Raw genomic sequence first — 16,087 nt, 5'->3', positions numbered from 1 at the left:
ACTCTCATGGTGCTGCTACCCCACTATTACTGTCTTTGCTGGCTGCCTCTTCCTCCTCCTCCTGTTGCATTCTGGGGTTTGGAGTTTAAGGAGGGGGGCATTTAGAATCCTCCTCAGCCAAAGAGCTCTTGGGCCTCCCTGGACTACAAGCCCCAGAATGCAACAGGAAAAGGCAGCCCGTCAAAGTGGGACGGCAGCACTATGTGAGGGTGGTGTGGTAATGTGGGCAAGAAAAAGCTCAGAGCACTCCCAGGAGGAGTGTAAATCCATGTTTCTGAGTCATGCTCAAAATGGAGGCCATGAGCCAAGAAAACAAACCCACATTCATATATGTGTAAATCAATGCTTCTTCTGATCATGCTCAAAATACAGGACACAACCCAAGAAAAGGTTTAAAAAGTATGTGCACACATATATGTATAAATCCATGCTTCTGAGTCATGCTCAAAATGGAGGACATGACCCAATAAAAGGTTTAAAAAAATCCACATTCATATATGTGTAAATCAATGCTTCTGAGTCAAGCTCAAAATGGAGGACACGATCCAATAAAAGCTAAACAAAACACAAATCCCCCAGTGATACCTTTATTGACCAACCAAAGCGCACAATATACTTGTTGCAAGCTTTCAAAAGCTCTATGGGCTTCATCAGAAAAGATGTTACAAACCAAATGAGAAAAAAACCCCCAAACAACTGGAGATGTTAGTTTTCTCCTGTTTGGTTTGTAACATCTTGCCTGATGAAGAAGCCCATGGAGCTTCAAAAGCTTGACACAGGTATATTGTGCATTTCAGTTGGCCAATAAAGGTATCACAGATGGATTTTTCTCTGGATTTCTTAAATGGCCAACACAGCTCCCCCGGAACATTATTATTATCATCATCATCCATGGATCAATGTAAATACTGTATTTGAAATCTTATCAAAAAAGGAAGCATTCCCTTTTCTGAGTAGAGTGACAAAAGGTGACAGCTCAGGGGTTGTACAGACAGCCCCAAAGGGGTAGCATGCAACTGTCGCGGCAAAGAGACGCAGAGACAGGAATGGGGGTGCACAAGCTTAGCTGGCCAGGTTCTGGCCAGCCCTTTTTATTGTCATCCTGCTTACTTCCGTCCATTGTATTCCTTACAATCATTGATGATAGCCTTGCTCCTAGGTCATCTGACTGGCATGACAGGTGCGTGATCAGTGCATGCTTGGTGCGTGCTTTCGAGGCAAGGAAGCAGGATATGGAGACCAGCTAAGCCAACCGAATCAACATGGGCTTATCTATCTAATTATGGATAAAGCATTGTTATCTTGAGAGAGGGTCACAGTTCTGTGGTCTGCCAGCAGAACTGCCACATCTCAATCTTGATGAGCATTGCTATCCTGGGAGGGGGTCGCAATCCCAGGGCTTGCCAGCGGGAATGCTACATGCAACCGCCTCTGTTTCAGCCAAATTGGGGCCATGGCAACCACACACTACAGCCCCAATCTGGCACAGTGCCAAAGGAGCGCCATATAGCTGTGGTAATGCAGTTATGGTGCCCTTTTGTGGGTGCAAAAAGGAATAGCTTTTTGCAGCTCCTTTTTGTACCCTCGGAAGGCCAGATTAGGGCTGTGGCATAAGGTTGCCACAGCTCTGATCCGGTGTGGAAAGTGGTGGCTGCAGTCTGAAGAGTCCCACAGTCACCATTTTCTTTACTTTGCCTTTTCCTCCTTGTTGACATGTCATGTGTGAGTTTTCTTAGCCCCACACCTCTGTCTAGTCACCTCCCTCATACATTGCACAGACATGGTTTACTGTAGTTCCTTCCTCATCCATGGAGCCTACAGGGTCAGCATAAATAGTTATCCCTGCCAGAATTCTGTAAATTCTTTGGCTGTTTTCCTTTGCTTTGTCCTTCACGTTCTTCTTCTTTCTTTCAGTTAGGCCCTGTACAGACTGGCCTGAAAGGTCAGCTGGAGGGTGGAGTTGGGGCATATAGCATCTACACAATGTACAATCCGGCTTTGCCCCAAGGGTGCTGTAACGCCATGCCACACCACATGGCGTGTAGAGTGACAGTGCTCCTCTGGCATAAAACTGTGGCACCACAGCTATGGCACCCTTTACAGTGTGCAAAAAGGACTTGCTTTTCGTGTCTCCTTTTTACACCCTGAAAAGGCCAGCTCAGGGCTGCGGCATGCAGTTGCTGCGGCCCCAATCTGGCTGTAAAAGGGGCAGCTGGAGGCCACCCCTTCAGGGCTGTATTCACAGCCCCTAAGTCTCAAAGGTAGTACAAGATCTCTCTACATACTGATTCTACAGACTAACATGGCTATATCTTTGAATTCTTTGTTATGTGCCCCTGTGTTTTACCCTCAACTTATCTATGGGTCATATCAAAATCCATAATTTTGGCCCCCAGACCTGCCCTTGAGCTATACATGATTTGATTTTTAGTTGAGTACCGCTATACAGTATATGGTATATAACTGTTAAGTAACCTTTTAGCAGTTGATTCGGTGAGTCTTGTTGAGACCAGCAATTGGATTTAGGCCCGAAAGATCAATTAACCTTGTTTTAATGGTGTTAAAAGACTGCGTAAGAAAAATGTTCCAATGAATTAAATTAAGATGCTGACTCTCTCATATATCGTTCAAATAATTGGTTTTGACTGTGTCTTAGAATTTCTTCTAGACTAGACTGTCATGTTATGAAGGCTCAAAGTTATGCAGATCAACTGCTGAGATAAGCTTGAGCTGAATAAATCCTAAAGCATTTTTAAAAAACCATGCTGGGTTTACAGTGGATAAATTAATCCAATCAGTTATTTCTACTGTATGTTACTGTAGATTTTTACAGGGGATTTTCAACACTATGTTAAAGTAATGTGGAAGCTAGGAAGACACTACGCTAAGGTATGACTCTAATACAGGTGAACACGGCCCTATCACTTTTCATTGTTAATTTATTATTAATTATTTTCGACATGGCTGAACAATGAAAAAGAGTTCCTGGATAATATACCGGAGGAGCTGGATGATAACAACAATGGCAATACTTCCCTACCAGTTAAATGTAGCAAGCTTTAGTACAAGGGAGTTTTTTGTTCTGAATTAGTCAATTTGGAAGAGTTAAGAAGATTTCTTTTCAAAATATGGCCGTATGATTTGTGCACTGCAATTGAGAAGAGGGGTGTTTTTTCCAAAGAAATTGTCTATGCGTAATATGTTTGCTGCTGCTACCAAAAGTTTTGTTAAGCAGGTTGGTGATGGAGGTCGACTGGTTCCTGTTCGTAGTCTGAGCGAAGCAGATAAATACCAGCCGCTCAGTCTTGTCATCAAGAGAAAAAGCTGTTTTCTTTCAGGAAGATCAAGATTTATTTCAACACCATTCAGCTTAAAAGACATTCTTCAAGGAGAAAAAGAAATTTCAGCTGGTAAGGTGTTTTTTTTAAAGTTCTTCAAAAATTTAAACAAAGATTATTTCCTAATTTTCAGAGATATAGCTTTGCTGAGTAACTGCAAAAAAGAATGATGTCTGGTTGTGTTTTTTTTTAATGCCAAAACTGTCCTAAAGAAGGAGAAAACAAATAGCATGCATCGACAAGCATGATAAAAAAATTACATTTGATAAAATATTGGAAATATAGGAATGCTGTTTAGGAGTTAAAATTAATAGTGTATTGAATATTTTCCAGTATACGGTAGTATTGAAAAGTTAGTCCAGTGTTTTGTGTAATCTGCACAGTGCAAAAAATAATAATAATAAATACATTTATTATATAACTCAAGTCACTTACTTGCAGGGTGATCCAGATATGTCAATTTAGAAGTGAATACTAGTGAACACAATAGGTCTTACTTCTTAGTAAGTGTTCTTAGGTTTGCAGCCATAGTGCTCGTAGCATAACTTTTATTTCAATGTGGTGAAATATTCATTGTCACAAAGAAAGGTGAGATCATTGTATCACAGCATCATTTCCATATCTCTCATTTCATGTGAAATATGTAGCTGCTCAGAGTCATTATTTCAATTTAAATAAAATCTCACTGACACAGTAAAGGTTCTCCACACTCATGTCATTGCAGCCTCTGGGAACTGCTCAAAGAAAATATACTTTGCAGGCTTTATGCAACAGTATTCTGCAGGCCATAGTCTGATGGCTACAGTGTTGGTATCTGCCATGAGTGGAGAAACTAGGATCCTCCAGATGTTGATGAAATGCTTCTCCCAACATCTCTCACTATTGGTCAGGCTGTCAGGAGCTGATGGGAAATGTAGTCCAATAACAGATTGAGGGATCCATCCCTAGTACAGACTTCCTTAGTGTATTCAGTCCTATAACAGACAATAAACAAAACTGTACATTTTCTTTTTCTTTTTAAATGCAAAGGTAATCTGGGGCATGGACCTTAGAGAAGGAAGCTAAGGGTAGACTAGGGGATCTGAGCCACCCTGAAATGAACATGTACCAATGAATAGGACCACCAAGACACCTGTGTAGAGTTGGGCCCCCTGAAGAATTACCAGTTAAAGTATCTTTCCCCCTTCCTTGATGTATTTTCCTTTCATTGATGTATTAATTTTACACTTTAAACCATTTTATAAATAATTCATTTCTGATTTTGTGGAAGTGACATTTGTAATTGCTTTAGCAGTTGTTGTTGCTGTTCCCTGTATTCTTGTTTTGTAAAAACATACATGCAAGTACCCAAAATGACCTGTCTGCCAATCTCGAGATCCCTCTACCTTAAAAAGTGTTCTGGGGTCTCTAATTTATAATAATCTATTTTTAAACAAAGGATCCATCTAATACAATTTGACACCACATTAACTGGTGATGCTGGCGAAACGTCAGGAAGAAACTCTTCTAGAACATGGCCACATAGCCCGAAAAACCCACAAAAATCCAGTTCTAGTGCTTTGCCATCTGAAAACTGGCTGAAAATGCAGTCCTGAAATAACCAGAAGTCTATTTCTGGTTCACACTACTGTTTCCCCCTCTCCTAGATGATTTTCAAGAGTAGTAGTTTGTGTATTGGACTACAACTCTGGAGATCACGGTTTGATTCCCTGCTGAAGCATGAAAACCTACTGGGTGACCTTGGGCAAGTCACACTCTCTCAGACTCAGAGGATGGCAATGGCAAACCCCCTCTGAATAAACTTTGCCAAGAAAACCCTATGATAGGGTCATTATAAGTCAAAAATGACTTGGCGGCACACTACAGTAACAACAAAAGTACATTTTAGATTGGAATGAGGGGATGGCATTGTAAAACTGTTGCAGGCAGTATTTAGTGCATATGGAAGGTTATTTTTCATCCTTTTTTTTAATGGAGTGTGTGAGTTTTGAGGGGCTTGGTGGGGACTTGAAGAGCCATAAAATAAAAGACAATTATCGGTTGTATGGAGCCTATGGGTTACATTTTCCCTACTCCAGTCTTCAATAAATCTGCTGCCTTCAAGTGTGGTAGAATGTACTTTTGTGTTATCGTGTTCAAATGAAATTAAGTACTTCAAGTAGCCTCTGAATGATGTGGAGGAGTATAGAGTGCTATCTTGTTCTTTGTCTTAGGCAACACAATGTCTTGGCAACACAATGTCTATGAACGTTAGAACTTTTTGGTTTTTTTTACCAAGCAATCCCTTTCCCTTAGGTATTTCATCTTACCAGTTACTGAATTATGAAGACAAATCAGATGTAGCACTGAATGGCAGACGAGGAAATCACATCATGAACTCTGCTGGAGTCAATATTGCTGGATCAGATTCCCTCGCAGTGAAAGCTTCATTTGGAATTGTAACTAAACATGAAGTAGAGGTACCAACGTTACTCAGAGAAGTGACTAATAGGTTAGTATTGTCATTTTAGTTATTTTGCTGTTATTTACTTACTACTTCTACAGATGTACTTTATACAAATGAAATAATATATGAACATTTTGCAAATGCAAGATTTAGTTGGTTTTAAAGTTGCATATATAGCAACAACACAAGACTCTGTGGGCTATTTCTCCCTTTATTTTAGAAAAATGAATTTTGACCATTGCCTTGTCCGCCAGTCACGAGAAAGTAAGAAGACGGTTCTTTGTGTGGTCATGGAAAGTATCAGAACAACACGGCAGTGTTCGCTCTCTGTGCATGCTGGCATGAGAGGGGACACAATGAGGGTGAGTGAACATGCTTAACAATGCTTTGTAGGTATAACAGACAGTTTATCTATCAGTTTAAGCACAAATAACCAGCATGGTGGTTGGTAGTGATGGGATATGGTCCAGCTCATTGGGAAGATGCCGAATTGCAGGAATGTTGGTATAAACAAACCACCTTCTGCTAAAAGACCAGGGACCATGAATGAGAAAGTCATTTCCAAACAAAACAAAAGTTAGTGCCCTACAAAAGCCACTAATTTTGTTGCTGTAATATCTCGGTCCAATGCACGTAGCTGGAATAATAATAGAGTACGTATACACAATTTTTGTGAGGATTTTTATTTTTTGGCAGCATATATAAATTTCATTCACCTGACCAGATTCTATTCAGCTCAAAGGTTTTCGTACTATCCCACTGATAGAACTTCATTCATTTAAGCACAATCGATCAATGTGCTTTTAGTGAGCAGGCTCTGATACACATATACAGTATCGTCTGTCTTCTTGCACTGCCCTCATCATGTCAATGGACAGAATAAGTGGTCTGTGTGCACATTGGTTTTTCACTGATGAACCAGCTAATGAATTTTAGCAGAAGTCCCATAAGCAGTGGAACACATGCTTTTGTGTGTCCAAAGATTTATGGAACAGCTTAACCTGAGGTGCAAGTTTTGAAGGGCATTTTTAATACTGCTGTAAACAAATGAATTATTTCTCCTCATTAATAAGAATAATAATCATTCTTCTTCATAGAGTCAATCTGGCTTTAAGATTAAAAAGTGTCATACCACCTGTTATGTTTCCCAACAGCTACTTAGAGTATTCTTATTTGAAAGGCTTTAACTTTCAACTCAGAAGTTAATTCTATTTTCTTCTTTCCAAAATAGTTTCATATTATTGATGATCATAACTACAAGGGACGTGACAAAGCTATTGTCTTTCCTGCACACACAACTATTGCATTTAGTGTATTTGAACTTTACATCTATTTGGATGGTAATTTTGGTAAGTAGTCTGATTCCCCCCCCCCTCCCCCGGATCATGATTTCTGTATTGCTATAAAATGTATTTATTGGTTTATTTTTAGATTTAGGTGTACAATCAAAATTTTTGTAAAATTATATGCATTCTTCACCATAGTAGCCTTACATCCTTGTCTGTACTACAAGACAAACAATAGCTTTCATCAGCAGCTTCAGATATGATAGAGAACAGGATGTACTAGTGAGTGAAAACATGGGAGTGAGGGATATTTTTTAGAACAAAAGCAGTTCCTGGGTGAGAGAAGACGAAACCTCTCCCAGTCCTGTCAAGGTTGGTGCAAGAAATTTTACTGTCTGAGGCAAACATGGTGCCCTTTCCCCATTCCATATACAGAAGCCACTGGACTAGCAGTTCAGTGTGCTATTCCCTTCCTCTGAAATATAATCTGCAGCAGCTGGCATTCTTTGGTAGTCCCCTATCCAAGTTCTAACTGTTCTTAACTTCTAAAATCAGATGGAATGTGATGCTTTCAGGGTATTTAGACATATTGTCATATGTGCTGCTGTAAAATAAGTAAAAGATATGATGAGATAGGAAAGGGCAATTTATGGTTTTCCAGATGTGGTTGTACTATGTTTACCATTGCCCCTCTCCATTAGCTATGCCGGTTAGGGTTAATGAAAGCTACAGTTCAGCAACATCTTGAGGGTACTACGTGCCCATGCCTGTCATAGGAGAGTGAAATAGGAAACAAATAAACTTTATTTGACATAGTGCAGCTCTTATACAGTTTTTAATAGGCTGCCAGAATTAACCATGAATATATAATAATAAGAAAGACACACAAATACACAATATAACTCACAAAATTTGCACATTGAGATGCAGATGAAATTGACTTATGTAAATGAAAATCTGGCATTCAGCCATGTCAATGAAGATATACCTTTCACTGTGATTAGGGTGGGTTTCTGTAAATATAATTTTTATTAAAGTTTCTAACACACATTCAGGACAAGAAAAAGAATGTAAAAAAAGGAAAAACAAAAAACACACATAAGATTTACAAACATCTCCATACACAACAAATACTTCCATATACATACAGACATATTTGTTTACGACCCCTCCCCTGTGTTTCCCTCTTCAAAACAGACCTCATACTTCTTTCAGAATATATCTTTCTTTTACATTTCTAAATAACCCCCAGATTTGGATTTCTAAATCAGTTGTGTACCACATGATTTCCCATCCCAAACAATCTTCTCTGAATATAGAGGTAGCATTCTGCAGGCAGAAAGGAGCCTATTTCAGTGTTCTCATTTCTCTGCTATGTCAGGGCTGGAGTTAAATCCTAACCAAATGACAAATCATTTAAGATGAATGGGTTGGATCCAGAAGCTGCTTTGAGCTGGTATAAGGGCTTCACTCCCAGTAAGTGCTGTTTTCACTTACCCACCCACCCCAGTTTTCAGGACTCTCTTCTCTGCTGCAGGGGCTGAAGAAATAACTGGGTGGAAGAGGCAGGGAAGTCCTGTCCCCCTAACCAGCTCAACACACCTCAATTTAGATCCAACCAAGTTGTGTGAAATAAACATACAGTACATGACATAATGGAAAGCCAGCATGGTGTGGTGGTTTGAGCGTTGGACTATAACTCTAGAGACCGGGTTTCGAATTCCCGCTTAGCCATGGAAACCCACCGGATGACTTTAGGCAAGTCACTCTTTCAGCCTCAGAAGGAGGCACTGGCAAAAATCCTCTGAACAAATCTTGCCAAGAAAACCCTATGATGGGCTGCCTTAAGGTTGCCATAAGTCAGAAACAACTGGAAGGCACACAACAAACATGACATAATGTTGCCTTAAACACACAGAAGTTTATCACATGGGAGGCTGAGTGTCTAAGGCGGGATACAGACGGGCAGGGGAAGACGTCTTGGAGGTGTATTCTGCTGATTACGGAGCCTCCAGACCGCCCGCCCCGGGGGCGTGGCTCAGGAGATGGGGCTTCCACATGGGGGGCAGTGAAGACGCCTCACCTGGGGCCGTTTCAGACCTGGAGTTTCCAAACCGCCACCTCGGAGGACGCTGCAAAGAGAGAGGCAGCTTCTGCACGGGCGGCCAAAAACGGGCTTTTTTTTTCTTTTGCCGGCTGGCGGGTGCACAGCTGCGCAGCTGCAGCGCTAAGCAGCGGCGGCAGAAAGCCTATGGGCACATTTAAAGTGCCCAAGCCCCTTTAAAACTTTCTCCCCCCCGCTCTGCCCAAGAACAATGGTGGTCTCCTGCCAGCTGGTGATCAGCTGGTGTTGGCATCCTTGTCCGCTTGCACTTTGCCAGTGTCACCAGCATCATAGATGCCTCCTCTCCTTTGGTCCCCGCGCTCCTGCTGAATCTGCAATGCACAGCTACAGCTGTCTCCGCTGCCACCGCTGTCCCCCTGCCATCCCCCATCACCTCCCTTGTATATATGTAAATATTTACAGTTTTAGCGTTTTTTATTGTTAGGTGAAAATGGCACAGGAATGTGTGTAGGGGTTCACTTTAAAGTCCAAACTTTCCAAGCAGCGCATGCGTACATGTTGCTCTAGGGTTAGGGTTAGGGTTAGGAGTCTTAAAATGCGCTGCAGCTGTGCTGCAGCTTCCACACCTGCATGGCAGCTGACGCTGCAATTAAAGCCTGACTGCAAACTGCGCATGTTCCAGGACCCCGACTCATTATGCGACGCAGCAGACACGGCGCTTTTAAATGGGCAACTTAAATTAGCGGCGTAGCAATTCTGGCGTACCGGTGCAACAGCTTACAGACGGAGCTGCACAGCTGCGCATCAAACGGAAAAGAAGCGGAGAAAAGCAGCACCTTTTTAATGCCGCTTCTTCCCGCTTGGGGCGTGCGGGGGGCGTGTTCATGGCGGCATTCAGGTAAGGCCCGTCTGAAGGCTCTACCTTCATGACGTCATGAATACACCCCTTTTTGCCCGTCTGTATCCCGCCCAAATCCTGTGCAAAAACAGGATTTAAATCCAGGAAAAATCCTGCAAAAGTGGGATCGTTTTAATGCTCATGAGGCGCTTTGAGCATTAACGTGAATGTAAACTGCACAGAAAGTGGACAAAATCTGCCATTTTTACTTTTGGGAGAATTTGTCCATGTTCTGTGCAGTTTATTTTCCCATTAATGCTCAATGCCCACAACATTGTGTGAAAATGATCCTGCTTTGCGGGATTTCCCTATTTTAAATCCCGTTTCAGCACGGGAAAAACCCCATGTGATAAACTCCATAATTTTTATAGTTGCCCTTTTTGGCAGCAATACAGAAGCTGTAATATGCAACTTTTGTATTGTGTGTGACTAGTAAACCAAGAGGAAGGACAGGGACATGTGATTACATCTGCCGTGCTAGACAGAAAGGAATTTTGTGGACCTCTTTGCATACAATGCAAGCTGATGGTGGTTGAGTTTTATCTATCCAGATTTGCATGACTGTGATGATGTCTGTTCGGATTTCTAAAGCAGTCAAGGAGTCAGGGCATGAAAATTTGCTTCCAGTCCAAATTCTCGCTTGTGGAATGAACAATCAATGTTTTATTCTGTGTGACATCTTTTCTAAACAGTGATATAATGTAGTGCTTTTCAAAATTTGTTCTTCTATGTATTTTGGACTTCAGCTCCTAGAAGCTGCAGCCAGCATGACTGATGGTCACAGACTCTGGGAGGCAAAGTCCGAAAGATCTGAAGGACCAAAGTCTGAAAACCACTGATCTTTTTGTTAAAATGATAAAATAATTGTTTTCATTAACACTGATCTAAAATTTTGCTACTTTGGAATATCGGTTGTTCAAATATTCTCTGTGTTATGTATGTTTCCCCCCTAGAACTCTGTGTCACTCCAGAATCCAAAGGAGGATTTGAAAAAGAACCATCAAGATCATTTTCATTTACCAGATTAAGGAATACTCTGTTTCATCGAAGTATGATGTTCAAAATTCATGTCCTTTACATTTATTAATTGGAGAGGGAGTGGCAGTCCCTGGGAGGAGTCTCATAGTTCATAGGAAAGATCAGACAGAGCTTTGACTTCAGTAGCAGATCCAGCCCTAGATCCAGTCTCCCATATTGGGAGAGGTGGAAACAGGAGTACGGAGGGCATGACATGACTAGAGACATTGGATCTACAGAATTCAAAAGCTTTCTAGTCTCTGTTTACAATGGAAGAGAAATTGTTCAGACCACCACCGATCTGGTTTATGGCCAAAATCCTGTTTAGTGCTTGTAGCATAGCAGAAATATTCTGGATGGTTTTTTTGGTGCCCATTTTGGGTTGTTCTCATGATTGTTTCAGGTTATGGAGGTAGAGCTATGTCTGAATGCTAGACAAGCCTTTAAGCCAGCAGTTGCATTGAAGACAAAGGAGTATATAAGTACACTTTCTTATATAAACATGTAAATATTACAACCATTTCTATAACCTGGGGTTATGCTAGCAGAATGCACCAACATATTCTCGCCTAAATGTTTCCCCGTGGTAGTGGTGCACTTAAGGACTGGTAGAATTTTGAACTCTTTCCACACTTCACATTGGGAGGGAAATAATCAAGACAGGGACTAACGACAGAGGAAGAACAGTAAGCACAGTTCCCCCCTCCTAGGGTGATCGCATGTCTTCCAGGACATGTCCTACCTTCTCTCCAGGAGAAATTTCAATATGTCCTCCATGTTGTTGTGCATGATTAAGAAGCATGAATTTACATTTATATTAGTGTTAGGATCCATTTGTCGTTTTGATCTCATACGTATAATACTCTGATGCAGATATAGGGCTGCACTCAAAATATTAAGACTGGTGTAGAAGGAACAGTAGTGAAGACAATTACGTTAAATTGTATACACAAAGCTAAGATGGTACCTCTAAGTCCCTTCCCAAAGTGGTAGCCTAGAAGAATACCATGGCTGATGGTACTGAAAGCCATCAAAATGTCCAGCAACATTAACAGGGACACACAGCCCTATCCAGTTCTTGTAGATCATCCACCAAGGTGACCAAAGCTGTTTCCATCCCATAACTAGGGGCTTGTATACATTTACTGTAAAATCTGGATGGGCCCTGGGTTTTCCAGATTTTCAACAACCCTAAACTTGTCTACACTATTACTATGGGTATCGAGGCAAACTGGCAAATTCAGCTTGTTCGCCTCACTGTAAAATGCCGGCCCACAAGCCAATTTCTCCAAATCATTTTTGGCCACATGTCTGTAGCCACTCCACTTTATCATTTTTTCCCTGTACATTATGCATGTGAACACACGCATTTCCCCTTTTGTTGTCTGGCCTGCTACCAGCAGGAACCTTGCCAACTTGATTTTTGCTGTATATTTACTAATCAGAGGTGTGCAGATGCAGGTATAAAAATTCAGGTTATAAACAATTATACTGATAACCCATTATGTGCACAAATGCAGCACACTTAAAAAACAACAACCAGTAAATGAGCAACTGGAACTTCCCATTTCTTGAGAATTGTAACTTCCTTACAGAAATGATCATATGGCTGCCAGTCCCCAACTACCAAAAGTTCCTCCCTCCACTGCCAAATGTGAATCTGCTCATCCAAATTTTCCAGGAAATTCCGGAGAAAATTGAGATTATTTTTTTCTGTGGATTAAAGAGGGTTAGAAGACCTTTTTGAATTGAATGATAGAGTGAAGTGGAAATCTACAAAAATGATCTCTCCCTCCCTTTGCCCCAAATGAAACTCTAGATCCAGTCCTACAGAAGAAACATATTTATTTTGAAATCATTATGATTTCTTTTTATCCTTAATGTGAAATATTAACAAAACCCAAATAATTTCTTTCTACAGTCACCAGTGGCAGAATTTTCTTGAAGCACAGATTCTGAGATGTGATGATTTAAAATTCCCATTTTACAGAATATGAGATGTAAAACTCTGTTATTTTGTATGCTAAAAAAAGTAATGAAAACCTCCTGTGTTCGGTATGTAAAATAAATATTTGTAAGACGCACGAGCCTCTAATAGTGGCTTGTGTGGTTTACAGATATTTTTTTAACATGTTAGATTGTGATTGTTGCTAGAAATTTTAGGTTGATTTATATATTTTTTTCTTTGGCTGATCAGTGGAACACGTCCTTATTCTTATTTGTGTCTCTTCATATGCTTTTTGACAGACAAGGGCGTAATGGATATCATTGCTCACCCGGATAATTACTTAGATGACCTTTTTACTGACTACTATGAAAAGGCCGCCAGCGTGACTGATATCTCTGCAAGCTACTTTCGAGAAGGATCTCATATACGCGTGAATTTACTTAATAACAACATCCCTAAAGGTCCTTGTTCCCTGTGTGGGATGGGAAGTTCCAAAAGGGAAACAGTGTATGGGTGCCTGGAGTGTTCTTTTAATGGACAAACATTTGTAAGACTACATGCCGTGCCTTGTTTTGACCTGTGGCATAAGAGATTGAAATAAACTTTTAAATAACAGATTGGGGGTGGATCCAGATTGTTATTTGCCCCTGAACTTTTAATGGTATCTAAATGCAACTACCTTAGCTGGGATCCTTCCTTTTATGTATGTTTAGCCATGTTAGTGCCATAGAATTTTTGTGAGTTACAATTGCAAAAGCATAAAAATGAAGCCACAGATGATTTTCTTTACTTTCCTGCTTTTCATGCAATATTTTATTTTTAAATACAAAAGTATGCCTATCTTTCAAAATGTGTTGTTGATTCATTCTGACTTCATAAGACAGAATAGCTAACATGTACTCAATTTTGAGTTAGCACTTCAACTGAAGTATAGAAGTTATTTCTGTACTGTATTTTTAAAGGAATATTCTACAAACATTTGCTTGTGTCTAAAGAAAGGAATGTAGTTTATCTTAACTAGACCACTGTAAGATGGTAAGAAAATATATGAATTATTTATTAATGGTATAAATAATGAATTGAAGTATCAGATTAAGAACATGTTTGTGTTTGCTCCGGTTAAAAATACAGAGAAATAAAAGCTAGACATTCATACAGCATAAATGTTTAAATTTGAATTTACCAGTGTTTCCCCACTTAACTCTCCCATTTAGTCTATATTTGTCATTATTATTGCACATATTAATTTTGTTTTTAAAATGTTACGCCTTGCTACTTTTAGTGCCTCTTGATGTATTTGAAAATAATAGATATATTTTAAATAATAAAGACATACCTTTTTGTGGGAAAGCGTTATTCCTCCTTACTTAATTGTATAGCTGATTTAGTTTAATATTTATAGTCTTAACATCAAAGATACAGCCATTAGGTGGCACTATCTCCTGCTGTGTTTAAAGTTGCATGTTAAAATTGGCACTGCCGGGCTCTTCTAGAATTCCTGCTAAATATTTATCTGCCAGTGCATTTGTAAAAATAGAAGGGCTATGTTTTATTCATGTGGTTACCCTGTAACAAATTGTTTAATGTTGAGGTGCAAAATATAACAACATGACCCTTCCCATCAGCCCTTCACCACACACATAGGTGCAAAAGAGGCAAAAAATTAAAATAAAATAATCAATTTAAAAATAAAGTAGAGGCAAAAATCTTAAGATACATCAAACAATGCAGAGATCTAAAAATATTTCATGGCTAAAACATGATACACTAAATACACATAGCTTTAAAACTATGGCCTGTTACAGACTGCCAAAATAAAGCTGCTTTGGGTCTCTTTGGAGGTATGCTATTTAAATGATGCATGGGTCCTAAGAGTCCGGAGGTCACCCCAAAGTCACACTCCATTCCTAAGCACTGGAGTGCAGCTTTGGTGCAGCTTCCGGATTCTTAGGATGCATGCATCATTTAAATAGCATACTTCCAAAGAGACCCGAAGCAGCTTTATTTTGGCAGTCTGTAACAGGCCTCTGTTAATTTTTTTTTAGAACATCAAGTTGTAGATTCATCCTTGATGCCATTCTTGTTGCCTTAAAGATGTTATAATCTTTAGGCAGCCTGCTGTCCTCTAGAAGATTTGGACTGCAAGTTTCATCAGCTATAGTCAACATGGCCAGTAATCAGGGATTCAGAGAATTGTAGTCCAGTCTAGGGAGCATCAGGCTGCCTATCCTCTGATGGCAGCACTGAGCTGCAACTAACCACACTGTGTACCCAAAAAGAAAGATAAGTATTATTAACTGCAAAATCCATCTACCCGAAAAGTGACATTGTTTTCCCATGATGACCCTTCAAATACAATATGGGGTAAGTACCAAACAGCAAAGGCTTACTGTGCCAAATGGACACCTTTAGCAAATAATTAGTTGTTCAATCTTGAGGTGAAAGTGAAATTCAGGCCTCCTCCAGTTAGTCCAAGGGCAAGGCTCCTATGAGGAAACAGGTAAGCCTGTCTGGAGTCAACATACCAAATCCAAGGGACATGCCTGGAATGTACAAGTATTAGTTTTCACTTAGAAATATTGTTTTCAAGAAAAGCAACACTGAGAGAAAAGGACCAAACACGCCTTGTACTGAGATAATACAAACCATGTCATGTATTGCAGCGGTGTGAGAAAACTGTTAAGTCCAGTTGAACAATATATGAACCCTCATCTAAATGTTCATAAAATACTGACCCGTTTTGTGATTATGGGCAGGCCGACACTGGCTAGAATACTCTGGGCTGCTCCTGGAGTAGTCTGGTCTCATGTTCCCCTGTAAAGACAGTCTACACTCGAATGAAGTATTGGGCACACAGATCCAGCAGCAATCTGAATACAAAAGCTGACCTCATGACTATTGTTCTGGGAATGATCCTATGTACAAAAAGGTAAACAATGTGTTTCTCATTGCTTCATGTCTACTTCAAGCATGAGGCTGTTGATGGCACCCCCTCTGCTGGGTATTGTGTGTACAAGTTGCCAGCACTAGCTGTTGCCACACTGCAGAATTAATGCAGTTTGACACTGCTTTAACTGTCATGACTCCAT

General features: G+C 40.2%; 1 protein-coding gene across 2 annotated transcripts; it reads left to right on the top strand.

Moving 5' to 3' along the window:
* Positions 1-754: 754 nt before the first annotated feature.
* Positions 755-14,260, top strand: PJVK (pejvakin). 2 transcript variants are annotated; one of them, XM_089523255.1, is made up of 7 exons: positions 755-779; positions 3,236-3,410; positions 5,634-5,829; positions 6,005-6,146; positions 7,016-7,133; positions 10,987-11,082; positions 13,298-14,260. In XM_089523255.1, the coding sequence occupies exons 3-7, from the start codon at positions 5,711-5,713 to the stop codon at positions 13,597-13,599; spliced, it is 777 nt and encodes a 258-aa protein (XP_089379381.1). In that variant the 5' UTR covers positions 755-779; positions 3,236-3,410; positions 5,634-5,710; the 3' UTR covers positions 13,600-14,260. The 2 variants fall into 2 exon arrangements, with proteins under 2 accessions (XP_089379381.1, XP_089379380.1); XM_089523254.1 differs by lacking the exon at positions 755-779 and having other exon boundaries at positions 2,078-3,410.
* Positions 14,261-16,087: the final 1,827 nt, after the last annotated feature.

This window comes from Sceloporus occidentalis, unplaced genomic scaffold (genome assembly GCF_023333645.1).
Source record: "Sceloporus occidentalis isolate IW3139 unplaced genomic scaffold, rSceOcc1.0.p SCAF_4, whole genome shotgun sequence".
In the NCBI taxonomy this organism is placed as follows: Eukaryota; Metazoa; Chordata; class Lepidosauria; order Squamata; family Phrynosomatidae; genus Sceloporus; species Sceloporus occidentalis.
This window is presented reverse-complemented; position numbering and strand designations above follow the sequence as displayed.

Coding starts and splice junctions, on each gene's coding strand:
- PJVK (XM_089523254.1), top strand. CDS start 3,137: ATGATTTGTGCACTGCAATTGAGAAGAGGGGTGTTTTTTCCAAAGAAA. Junction 5,830..6,004: donor CTCAGAGAAGTGACTAATAG/GTTAGTATTGTC, acceptor CCTTTATTTTAG/AAAAATGAATTTTGACCATT. Junction 6,147..7,015: donor TGAGAGGGGACACAATGAGG/GTGAGTGAACAT, acceptor TTTCCAAAATAG/TTTCATATTATTGATGATCA.